This window comes from Mobula hypostoma, chromosome 20 (genome assembly GCF_963921235.1).
Source record: "Mobula hypostoma chromosome 20, sMobHyp1.1, whole genome shotgun sequence".
Lineage (NCBI taxonomy): Eukaryota > Metazoa > Chordata > Chondrichthyes > Myliobatiformes > Myliobatidae > Mobula > Mobula hypostoma.
In genome coordinates this window covers 2,922,622-2,934,968 of record NC_086116.1, presented here as the reverse complement: position 1 = coordinate 2,934,968, position 12,347 = coordinate 2,922,622, and the positions used below count along the sequence as shown (strand labels likewise).

At 43.1% G+C, this 12,347-nt stretch overlaps 1 protein-coding gene across 1 annotated transcript; it reads right to left on the bottom strand.

Moving 5' to 3' along the window:
* Window positions 1-2,029: 2,029 nt before the first annotated feature.
* Window positions 2,030-10,167, bottom strand: snrpf (small nuclear ribonucleoprotein polypeptide F). Its single transcript, XM_063072104.1, has 4 exons — window positions 10,054-10,167; window positions 9,693-9,818; window positions 5,735-5,799; window positions 2,030-2,319 (listed from the first exon to the last, which is right to left on the bottom strand). The coding sequence occupies exons 1-4, from the start codon at window positions 10,054-10,056 to the stop codon at window positions 2,253-2,255; spliced, it is 261 nt and encodes an 86-aa protein (XP_062928174.1). The 5' UTR covers window positions 10,057-10,167; the 3' UTR covers window positions 2,030-2,252.
* Between the last annotated feature and the right edge of the window lie 2,180 nt (window positions 10,168-12,347).

Sequence of the window (12,347 nt, the reverse complement as noted above, 5' to 3'; positions counted from 1 at the left end):
AAAGTTCAGTTGAATAGCCTGCAAAGCTGGTGCCCGTGTCTCTATGCACTAACCCTCAGTAATAAACAAAACAATACTAACCCCGCTACACTACCATGCTACCATCTTGATCTGTACCATGTCTCACATCAACATTAATGTTTAGGGCCCAGAAACAGCTTCTATCTGTGTTTTCTGCCTCTTTCAATTTCTTGACATTATGCTGACTACTTGATGTTGTGATGGGATCCTGAATTATCCCTTATGAACTGTGCTTTTAAAAAAAGAGAGAGAGCTGTACAGCACAAATACCTTGTTATTGAGAGAGAGAGGCAAAGACTGCTCAGTTTGTTTGGACTTTCTGCAAGGACACTGCCAGCTTCTGAGTTCCTACAGAGAGAGAAGGGAGGAGCTAGTTGATGGACGGCTGGTGTTCAGCATGATGAAATAAATACAAGGTCAGCTGGTAGACAGAGAGACACATGATTTTGGACACTGGATGAGCTTTGTGGTGCCCACAGAAAGGTGGGTTTTTTTGGGGATCCATCAGTGGCTCTCGCAGTGCGGAAAAGGTGTGACCGGTGGCAAGTTATTAGTGTGTCCAACCCTCCCCTGGGTTGTTAACTCCACCACATAAAATGGTCCCCTTGTGGTCACATTCGATGACTTCCAAAGGATTTCGGAGGACAACTGGAAGAATCGATGGCATCGGCTTACTCGAACAACCACACCTCTCTCCATCATTACTCAACTAAATACCATGAACTGAACTGAACTCTAGCCATCATTGTAAGACTGTATCCATTTACCCCTAGGCTTGAAGCTTGGTTTTCTTATTTATATATATATAAATATAAATAATCATTGCTAATCTGTTTGATACATCTGAATTCTATTACTGTATTGCGTAGTTACTAATAAACTAGTATTAGTTAATAGCAATACCAAACTCCACGGTGTTTTCTATTTCTGCTGGTTCTTTAACCCGTCACGGGGTACGTGACAATGTTAAAAATACAAGGTAAAGGCAAAGTGAGACAGGACACAACTTAGATCAAGGCTACACCACTATTTTTGTAGTGTTTTTACCTTGGTCACTTTGCAATCACATGGTGTGTATTGCATGGCTATCAGACCCATTTGTGCCTGTGATTAACCTCCTAAAGAACAGTCACAAAGCTTTTTTTTATTACTTTTCCCTATTCTGACTCATTGGAGGGTCTCTCAATATTGAATGGACTATCCCTTCCTGAAAAACTGGTCATTATTTTGAAGGGGGGGGGGTCTAAAACATCAGGTCTAATTCTCTTCACAACTGCAACCTGATCAGCTGAGTATCTTCAGCATTTTCTGCTTTTACAGCTTGGTTATTGTTAGCTATTTTCTACCGTTCTGGTAATCTGACCTTTCCTTTCAAAATTTCTCCTCAAAACCCACCTCTACCTGCCCTGTAGATTACCACTTCCTCTGCACCCCTAGTTGTTTTATTTCCTGATTTTCTAGGGCACTTCCTTGAGCCTGAATTAAGTGAACCCTGTCCCTAAAGAACAGTTCCATCGTCCCTCAGCATGAATCCAAACTGACTTCTCCCTACCAACATCTGAGCCATGCATTCTGTTCAATGACCTTATTTACATTATTCCAATCTATATAGAGCCCAGGAGCTAATACAGAGATTGCAATAAAAAAATTTTGGCCCCCAAGCTAAATTCACTTTCTTTTACAGCTAAGATCCTAAACTTTTGGCCTAAAGTTTATAATTGCCAACCTCTTCTTGGAAAAGGGCACAATATTCCTCACAGCACATTCACATACAGTGCTGTATGATCTTTACTGCTCACCATAAGTTACATTGAACCAACAAGCTTTGATCAGAAAACTCAATGAAATATTTCCCTCTAATTACCAAAAGAACACTGATTTAAGCACATCTCCATTCAGAAAATAATGACATTTTAGAAGGTAAAATACCTTCAAGCAGAGGCATCAGACAAGTGTCAAGAAAGGTCTTGCCCGTACAGTATCTACAACTGCAACACAATTACAAAGACTGAGAATGTTTATTGGTCAAGGACCCAACAGAATTCACATTTTAACATACAGCCAAACAAAACACATGCATCTACAATTAAATTAGCTTCTTGTCTTGTGTAATCGAGGAAAATACATTTTGCTTGATGAGGTGGCCTGGGGGAACTAGAAGTGGGATCTTTTATACCAATATAAAAGTATTCAAAACTTGTACACACGGTTATCTAAAAAAATAAGCTAAATCATTCTCTCATTTCTCCATCTTCTTCTTCCTCTTCAACTCCTCTGATGTATAATACATTGTTACACCTATTAAAAAGGAAGCAGATGGTTAGTATCCTAAAAGGCCAGTGCACTCAGCAGAGCTATGCCATTACTCACATTAAATACAAGCAAACAATAGTAAAATGGGACATGACATGTCACTACTGTGGTTTCATTGTCCTCCATTTTCAAATCAGAAAGCCAAGCCTGTCAATTCCACACAATGTGCAGAAATTGCTCAGTATTCAGATATCATTCTTAGTCATACAGAATCAGTCCCACATGCCTATGCTGACCAAGATGCCTATCTGGAAGCTAGAAGCGTTTACCTGCATTTGGCCCACATCCTCCTAAGCGTTTCCTACCACTGGTTTCTACCACAAGGCACAGGAGCAGCATCAGACCATTCGACCTGCTCCACCAGTACAATGCCGCTGATTTATTATCTCTCTCAACCCCACTCTCCTGTCATCTCCTCATGACCTTTAACTCCAGACTCACCACCCTTTGGCTAAAGAAATCCCACCTCACCTCTGTTATAGAGACGTCCTTCTCTTCTGAGGCTGTGTGCTCTGATTCGAGACTCTCCCACTATAGGAAACATCCTCTCCATATCCACTCTATCTAGGCCTTTCAACATTCACTAAGTTTCAATGAGATTCCCCCCTCATTCTTCTAAACTTGAGTGAATACAGGCACAGACATACAATGCTCCTCATACATTAACTCCTTCATTCCCAGGATCATTCACATGAACCTCCTCTGGACCCTCTCCAATGCCAGTACATCCTTTCATAGATAAAGAGCCAAGTCCATTACGGGCAAAGCCCTCCCCACCATTGAGCACATCTACAAGGCACACTGTCACAGGATGTCAGCATCCATTAGCAAGACCCCCACCATCCAGGCCACACTCCCTTCTCGCTGCTGCAATTAGGAAAGTGGTACAGGAGCCTCAGGACCCACACCACCACGTTCAGGAAGTTTTTACCACTCAACTATCAGGCTCTTGAACCAGAGGATAACTTCACTCACCCCAAAACCGAACTGTTCCCACAACCTATGGACTCACTTTCAAGGACTCCATCTCATGTTCTCAATATCTATGTATTTTTTTTGTATTTGCACAGTTTGTCATCTTTTGCATATTGGTTATTTGTGCTTTTCATTGGTTCTATTGTGTTTCTTTGTAATCACTGTGGATGCCCACAATAAAATGAATGACAACGTGTATGTACTTTAATAATAAATTTACTTTGAACTTTTGAAAACTGCTCACAATACTCCAGTAATGCTGAGGTCACCCTTAAATCTTTCCCCTCCCATCTTAAACCCATACCCTCTACCGTTAAAGACTCCCTACCCTGGGAAATAATGGCAGATGATGGATGATGAATTGAATAGTATCCCGGAGGTCTCTAATAAAGTGGATAGAGTTCAATAAAGTTTATAGTCATTGCTTATATTAACTTCCAGAACTAAACGACTAATAGGAAGATCAGTTAATAAGAGGAAGGCGAGCAAGTACCAGAGTAAAGTGCTTGTTCTCTTACTGAGAGGGCATGACTTTAATGTTTCAGAGCTGTACCCAGACCTCAGTTTTTCAACACACCAGTGACTTAATTGAAAGAATTTTACATTCACATTTTCTGATGTGGATACAGGAAACTAAGTTATGCAAACTGGAAGTGTTTACACAACTTTGGTCCATTCTTCACTGATGAATGGCAGAAAAAGATTGGAGTACAATTCACAATACTTAGAGGGGAAAAAACTAGAAACTGCAGAGTAACGAGATTTAGGTATCCAAGTGTGTATAGAAAAACTTGCCAAAATTAATCATTTTCAAAGCAATCAAAAGATTTTTGGCAAAATGATCAGGAATGAGTAAAGGAGGAAGCAACGCTCCATGTACTGTGAATGTAAACAACTCTAGAGGGATAAACTGGTCACAGGACAGTACAAAGTGCTTCTATTGGAATTGAACAGGTTTAAGTTAGAATTACAATGACAGGCCACGTAAGATCAGTTTGATAAATTATAGCGGTGGAGAGGAATGTGATGGAAGCAGAAGAAAACTCGCCCGCTGGTGGAAAAGCATAATCTTATCAAAGATCAGCTATCAAAAAATCAATTGTGCAGATCTGCAACAAATTTAAAGACTAAGATCAGGGAATCAAAGGGAACTGAGCACTAGGCAGAAAAGATTGAGGTACAGACCAATTATTTAAAAGAATGGTTTATCTTCATTTGTATATTCCTAATTTTAATCCCTTGCTCTGGATTTCTTTCATCTGATGAGCAAGTTCCTACAATTAATCTTGTCTAGAATGGCATCAGTTAGCAGTATCATCAATTAGTTAAGTATGAACTGTAAATTTAACACTTCAAAGGTTCAAAGGTCAAATTTAATGTCAGAGAACTACTTTTGCCATCACTGGAAACATTCAACTCAACAACTGCTGGAAGAAAAGCACAGGCAATGTCTAAGAGACTGCTCCAGTTTGTTTTTGCTCCAGATTCCAGCACCTGCTGTCTGTCTCAATTTAATCTGAAGGCTTTAATTCATATCACAGAACTAAAAATGTTAGTGATGAATTTGCAAACACGAGGAAATCTGCAGATGCTGGAATTTCAAGCAACACACATAAAAGTTGCTGGTGAATGCAGCAGGCCAGGCAGCATCTCTAGGAAGAGGTACAGTCGATGTTTCGGGCCGAGACCCTTCGTGAGGACTAACTGAAACAAGAGATAGTAAGAGATTTGAAAGTAGGAGGGGGAGGGGGAGATCCGAAATGATAGAAGACAGGAGGGGGAGGGATGGAGCCAAGAGCTGGACAGTTGATTGGCAAAAGGTATATGAGAGGATCATGGGACAAGAGGCCCAGGGAGAAGGGGGGGGGGGAACCTAGGGGATGGGCAAGAGGGAGAAAAAGGAGAGAGAGAAAAAGAATGTGTGTATATAAATAACTTCCTAGAGATGCTGCCTGGCCTGCCACGTTCACCAGCGACTTTTATGTGTTACTTGAAATTCCAGCATCTGCAGATTTCCCCATGTTTGCCCTTGTACCCCATCCGTTATTTATTTATATACACATTCTTTTTTTCTCTCTCTCTCTCACTATACCCCTTGGCCATCCTCTGGGTTCCCCCCTCCCCCCTTATCTTTCTCCCTGGGCCTCCTGTCCCATAATCCTCTCATATCCCTTTTGCCAATCACCTGTCCAGCTCTTGGCTCCATCCCTCCCCCTCCTGTCTTCTCCTATCATTTCGGATCTCCCCCTCCCACTTTCAAATCTCTTACTAGCTCTTCTTTCAGTTAGTCCTGATGAAGGGCCTCGGCCCGAAATGTCAACTGTACCTCTTCCTATAGATGCTGCTTGGCCCAGTGATGAATTTGAGCAGGTTTAGTTACAATATTCCCATGAATTTTCAATTCCAAATTATATCTAATTCTTACCTTATAAGGACTTCTCCTAGATGACCTGCTAGAGCACCATCAATATATTCTTCTGTATTTGCCAACTGAAGAAAAAGGGAAAAAAAATGATGAGCTTCCAGATTTGCCAATGTAACCAGACCCTCAGTAACGCTGTGACCTGTAGAGCCACTCAGATTAATAGTGCCGTTATATCAAAACACAGGAAAAAATGTGACTCAGTCATGAACTTTTCAGTGCCAACATTTCTGTTCTCCCCTTCATGCTGCTTTAATAGTTTATTTTGTGCTTGTCCTCAAAATCAATGAACCATCTTCTGAAACTTTCAACACCTTCAATGTGATACCCCCAGCAGACTTCTTCCAAACCCCACCAGCAGTGTGAACAAGCCATTCTCTCACCAACAGAGTTTACTCTTCTTTCATTGAACCTCTCAGTGCAAGTGTAGAAGATGCTACAGCTGCCCTTTTATTTCTTTTCTACCCATATCACAGCAGATTGTGAATCTCACTGCTCCTCATTCACTTGAAACTGTTTGCACTGTTGCCACATTGCCTAGTATAGGCTTGAGAAATAGCATTTTACCTTGCAACTAATCGGCAGACCATTGAGAGGAGTTAATTTTAAAAATTGCACACAAAAGTTAACCTGCAAGTACAAAGCAATTAGAAAAGGCAAATGGTACATTAGCTTTTATTGCAAAAGGATTTGAATACAACAGGAATAATGCCTCACTGTAATCATAAAATGGACTAATGAGAGGGCACCTGGAATGTTGTGCACAGGTCTCCCTACCGGAGGAAGAACTTGAGGACTCCAAAAGTTTCCAGAATGTTTCCTGAGATCAGGGAGCTTGTTCCACAAGCAGACTGGGTCTATACTCTCTAGAGCAAGGGTTCCCAATCTTTTTCATGCAATGGACCCCTATCATTAACTAACGGTTGGAAACTCCTGCTCGACAGTTTAGAAAAACACCAGATGATATCACAGAAGCAAAATTCATAATGGCTTGACAAAGTAATTATAGGGGTGAAGTTTCTCCAAGCTGGAGCATCTTGCACCAATAGTCAGTTTCAACATTAAAGGTCAGAAGAGATGAAAAGAAACCTGTAACTTTGGAATTTTCTACCCAAGCAACCTGGCCAATGGGGTAAATAGCACTATTGTGAAAGAACAATCATGACCTCCTTACTGAGTGGTGGTGAAGCAGGTAGAGGGATTAAATTACCTGCTCCCATTATTTATGAAGGAACTAATTCACTAGGATATCACTGTCCTTAGACCAATTGTTCAATATCTTCCACGAAACCTGATTTCAGAATGTTCATTGATGGTTGAAAATACTCAAGTTTGTATCTTCTCAGCAAATTAAGCATGCCAAGCCTACACATAGGCTGCAATTTTAGTCACTGAATGACAAGAACCAAGAGCCCAAAATGTGCACCCCTCCCCTTCCCCAAGTCATCTTCCCATGACTTCATCAGCATTACATTGTGAGATATCACTCCCCACTTACATTCTTGGCTAACTATTGCACCAGCAAAATAAATACTGTGGGCACCAAAGAGCAGGTGAGAGGCTGGGTTTCCTGACTTGTATTCATTCACAGCCTGGATGGGAATTTCTCCAGCAATCAAGCTCACACAGGACAAAATGTCTCCATCCTCAACATTCACTCGACACTAGTGAACACAGTCACAGTGTACCTTCTGAAAAGTACCCCATGACAGCCAAGCACAGCTTCAACAGCACCATTTATCTACAAGCTTGAAGAACAAAAGCTACTTGTGTGTGAAAATATCACTATTGCAAAGACCCCTCAGATCAATCAATAAACTTGGGAAAATAATTTTTGTTCTTGGGGCTAAATCTGGAACACCTGATGCAACTGACATTCACAAATACAAACCGCAGCTGTTCAAGAAGGTAGTTCATTGCCTTCATGGGCATAAATGGATGGCTGGTAAGTTGTGGCCCTGAGCCTGACAGCCACATCCTACAACAGAATAAAAAACGTGGCAAGAGTCAGTTGACCCACAGTAAGGCTATCAAAACAAGAGGACAAAGAGTTTAAGTATCTCTGACAGTAAAATTCTTTAAAAATCAGAGGTCGATATCTGAAACTCACTGTCTGAGGTTGTAACGTAGTCAGATACAAATACCATGTTTAGACAGGCAGTTAAATATACAAGATATAGGAGGATATAGATTTAGTACAGGCATATGGTATTCATGAAGATGGGTGTCATTGACATGTTGGGCTAAAGGGCCCATTTCTGTGCTGTACAATTCTATCCACATTTCAAGTCCACACTGGACACTATGCTATCCAATTTACAGAAGTGTAACTGAATCCAGAAACAGAGGTTCACTGAGCATAACACTTCATAAATACATGTGAAAACTTTTTGTTTCTGGGATTTGGGCATCACTGGCATGGCCAACAACTGCCCTTTTGCCAAGTCTAAAATCCCAGGATGTAAAAGAGATGGGTTTTGGGTTTGGGTATTTGATCCTCCACAATATTCTGCGTGGGAATTTAAACTGGAGGTGGCAGTGTTTTTTTTAACGAGGCCGAGTTGCAAGCTCAACATCAACCCGGCACGGATGGAGAGCACACTTGGGAGCGGCCTGTCACTGGATCGAACTCGGGAACCTCCGTTCTCGTGCCCGGCACTGATCTCACTGCGCCACCAGCCGACCTGGTAATAACAAGTTAGTACCTTCGTGGTGATCATTTCTAATGACTGTTTTAACTCCAGACAATTAACCAAATTTAAATTCCACCTATGCCATGGTGGGTTTTGAACCAGGTCCCTGGAAGGTGGACCAGAACATTAAGGCTTACTGGTGAATTGGTGATAGGAAAAAAAAGAGTACTGGTGGTTGGGTGGTTTTCTGACTGGAACTCTGTAACAATCAGTGTATCCTTGTTTGTAAAAACCTGGAGACAAATATATGTGGCCTCTTCAGCAAGCCTGCAGATGTTGGTGGAGTCATGATAGTGAAAATCTAAGGAAACAATGGGACATAGTCCAGTCTCAAAGTTGGGCATAACCATGGCAGGTGGAATATAAACCAAGCATGAGATAATGCACTTTGGGAAGTCAAATTCTGATGAAATAAATATTGGGGATCTCCACAGAATTGATACACAGAGATCATGGCGCAAGTCCATAGTTCAGTGAAAGTGACAATACCAGGCAGTTAGGGGAACAAGGAAGGCATTTGGTATGCTTACCTTCATGGGGCAAGGCATTTAACTGGAGTTGTTACATCACATTGCAGCTGTACAGAACATTGGCTAGAACACACATTGCAATAGAGAACAGGCAGAAGAGATTCAGCAGCACATTGCCTGGAATAGAGGGCTGAGAATATAAAAATGGATTAGATAGAAGATAATTATTTTCAGTGGAATGTGGGAGACCGAGGTGCCAAATCTTAGAGATTTATCAGATTAAGATGGGCATAGAAAGAATGGATAATTACCCTTTTCACCAGGGTAAGGTAAGCCATATATTTAAGGCAAGAGAGGATGCATTTAGAGATCAAAGAGCTAAATATTTTTTCACTTAGGGTGGTGATTACCTAGAACGAGCTGCCAGAGGATGTGATAGAGAAAGACAGTTACAGTAGTTTTGGATAAGTAGTCAGGGAAGACAGAGATACAGGCAAGTAGGATTAACATAAACAAGTATCAGTCAACATAGACAAGACAGACAGAAAGGACTCGGGTCTATACAAATCTACAGATCGAGGATATCGGAAAACATCTAAGCTTCTGTAATGAATACTTGTTAAAAATTGTTAGCAGAAAGTATCCAGGTTTTTTTTAGCAGACTGCAAACTAAATTAAATTTATACTACTACAGACGACTTTAGACAACATATCAATGTGAAACAGACATCGGCTTTATCCCCAGGAGCCTGTGACACTTACAGAACCAGAACAGGTCCGAGCCAGCCTATTCCTTACCTGCATGTTCATGTAGCCATCGACTGACACCAGGTATCCCTTGTACTCCATGCCCCACTTCAGCTTCACCATCACCGGCTTGCCGGTCAGCCCATTGAGGAAAGGTTTTGGATTCAACGGCAAACTCTGCAGAGGAGGAAGCGTCAGTCAATGCTGGGCCACGGACTAAGAGCGGGAATCCCTCACTGGTCTGGGAAGGAGGCGGAGCGCCCGGCGCACTAAGAGAAACCCGAGCCCCGCCGGAACCCGGGCACTAGGCCGCAATCAGAGACTCCGGGGACTACTGCGGTCGCACCTTCTTCCCCCTCCCTCCTCCCGCCATGAGCAGGCCAGGTAGGCCGGACCTGAAGCGTGGACTCACCATCGCAGCGAAGGAACCTCCGTCTCCCGTCCGTCCGTCGGTGGGGACACAAACACGCGCCACCGGCTGGAGCACGGGCTGCTGGGTAAAAGGGGCGGGGCTGGGCAGGCGCACTTTCACCTCTCGGCCCGTGCGCTGATTGGTCGGGGGCGGGGCCTGCGTGTTGCCCGAGGAGATCGTGAAGCCTGGTACTCGCGCAGCTATCTTGTCCCGTCCATGCTGCACCAACCACCGCCGCTGGGCTATCACCGTCCAGCCCTTGGCACAGTGCCAATGTATACTTATCCTGGACATGTCAGTGACATTTTTAAATATCAAACGAACTGGATGAGTCGACACCATGAAGAAATTTATTTATAACGAGAAATGTGTTGTTTTATTGGCAACAGTACAGCGCTGAGACAAATTTACTACAAATAACAAAAATAGTGCAAAAAAAACCCAGTGAGGTATCGTTCATGTACCGTTCAGAAATCTGATGGTGGACGATAAGAAGAAGCTGACTCTGAATGGTTGAGTGTGGGTCCTGTACCTCACCCCACGCAGTATGGTAGTGACATGAAGAAGGCATGCCTGGTGTTGTAAGAACTTTAATTGATGGATGCCACCTTCATGAGGCACTCACTGACTTGAAAATGTCCCGTGATGGAGCTGGCTGAGCCTACAGTTCTCTGCCTCTTGCAGAGCTCTCTCCACTGCATGTCTATGGTAAGAGTCTTTGGTGACATGCGAATCTCCTCAAACTCTTTGCCATCTTTGTGATGGGCCCAGGTAAATACTGAGACCCAGAAACTTAAATCTGCTCACGCTTGCCCGTGCTGACTCCTCGGTGAGGACTGGTTTGTGTTCTCCCAACTTCCCTTCATGAAGTGCACAATCAATTCTTCGGTCTTGTTGATGTGGAGTATGAGATGTTGTTGCCACACCACTTAACCAGATGATCTATCTCACTCCTGTATGCCTTCTCATTGTCACCTGAGATTTTACCAACAAGTGTTGTCATCTGCTAATTTATAGGTGACATTTGAACTAAATTGTAGAGAGAGTAGGACTGTGGATTAAGCATGTATCTTTGAAGAGTGCCTGTGTTGATTGTCAGTGAGAAGGAGATGTTATAATGGATCACTACTGACTGTGATCAAGAATGCATTTGCAGAGGGAGGTACAGAGGCTTAGGTTTAGAAGTTTGGTGATTAATATTGAGGGATAATAGTATAAAACATCCAGTCCTGTATTTGTCACCCTTTTTTATTTTGTCCCGTTACACTGTAACTCATCCCACTGACTGCAATTTTGCCCTGTCATCTGCCTGTCCTTCCTATCATTACCTCTGATTCTACATCAACTGCCCCATCCTCAGCCCTTTCACTTCGATACCCAGTCCCATGCCAAATTAGGTTAAACCCTCCCCAACAGTTTTAGCAAACCTGCCTGCAAGGATACTGGTTCCCCTCAGGTTTGGGTGTAACCTGTCCTTTTTGTACAGGCCATACCTTCCCCAGAAGAGCTCCCAATGATCCAGAGACCTGAAACCCTGCCCTCTGCACCAATTCCTCAGCCACACATTCATCTGCCAAGTCATTCTATTCTTACCCTCACTGGCATGTGGCACAAGCAGCAATCCAGAGATTACTACCATGGAGGTCCTGCTGTTCAGCTTCCTAACTATACCCCTAAATTCACTCTACAGGACCTTCTCGCTTTTCCTACTGTCATTATACCAAGACTTCTGGCTGCAGTCCTTCCCCCTTTAGAATGCTGTGGACCTGATCCGATACATCTCTCATCCTGGCACCTGCGAGGCAATATACCATCGGGGTGTCACTATTGCACCCACAGAATCTTGTATCTACTCCTCTGACTATGGAATTTCCCATCACTACTGCAGTCCCCTTCCACCCCACCCCCCAACCCTTCTGAGCCACAGCGCCAGACTCACTGCCAGAGAAACAATGGCTGCTGTTTCCCTGGTAGGTTGGACCCCCCCCCCGCCCCCACCAATAGTATCCTAAGTGGTATACTTATTATTGAGGGGAACTGCCACAGGGGTACTCTGCACTGGCTTCCAATATCCCTTCCCTCTCCTGACAGTCACCCAGGTACCTGCCTTCTTCAACTTAGGGGTGACTGCCTCCCTGGAGCTCCTATCTATCACCTCCATGAGTTCCCATATAAGCTGAAGGTCATCGAGCTGCAGTTCCAGTTCCTTAATATGTACTCTGAGGAGCAGCAGCTCAGTGCACCTGGTGCAAATGTGGTCTCCCAGAATTCCCACATCTCACAGAAATGACACA

Bases quoted from the DNA above. Each gene is read 5' to 3' on its own strand.
- snrpf (XM_063072104.1), bottom strand. The intron at 5,800-9,692 runs GTAAGGAATAGG...CTTTTTCTTCAG, and splicing joins ATGGCTACATGAACATGCAG to TTGGCAAATACAGAAGAATA. The intron at 2,320-5,734 runs GTAAGAATTAGA...CCTTTTTAATAG, and splicing joins CTAGGAGAAGTCCTTATAAG to GTGTAACAATGTATTATACA.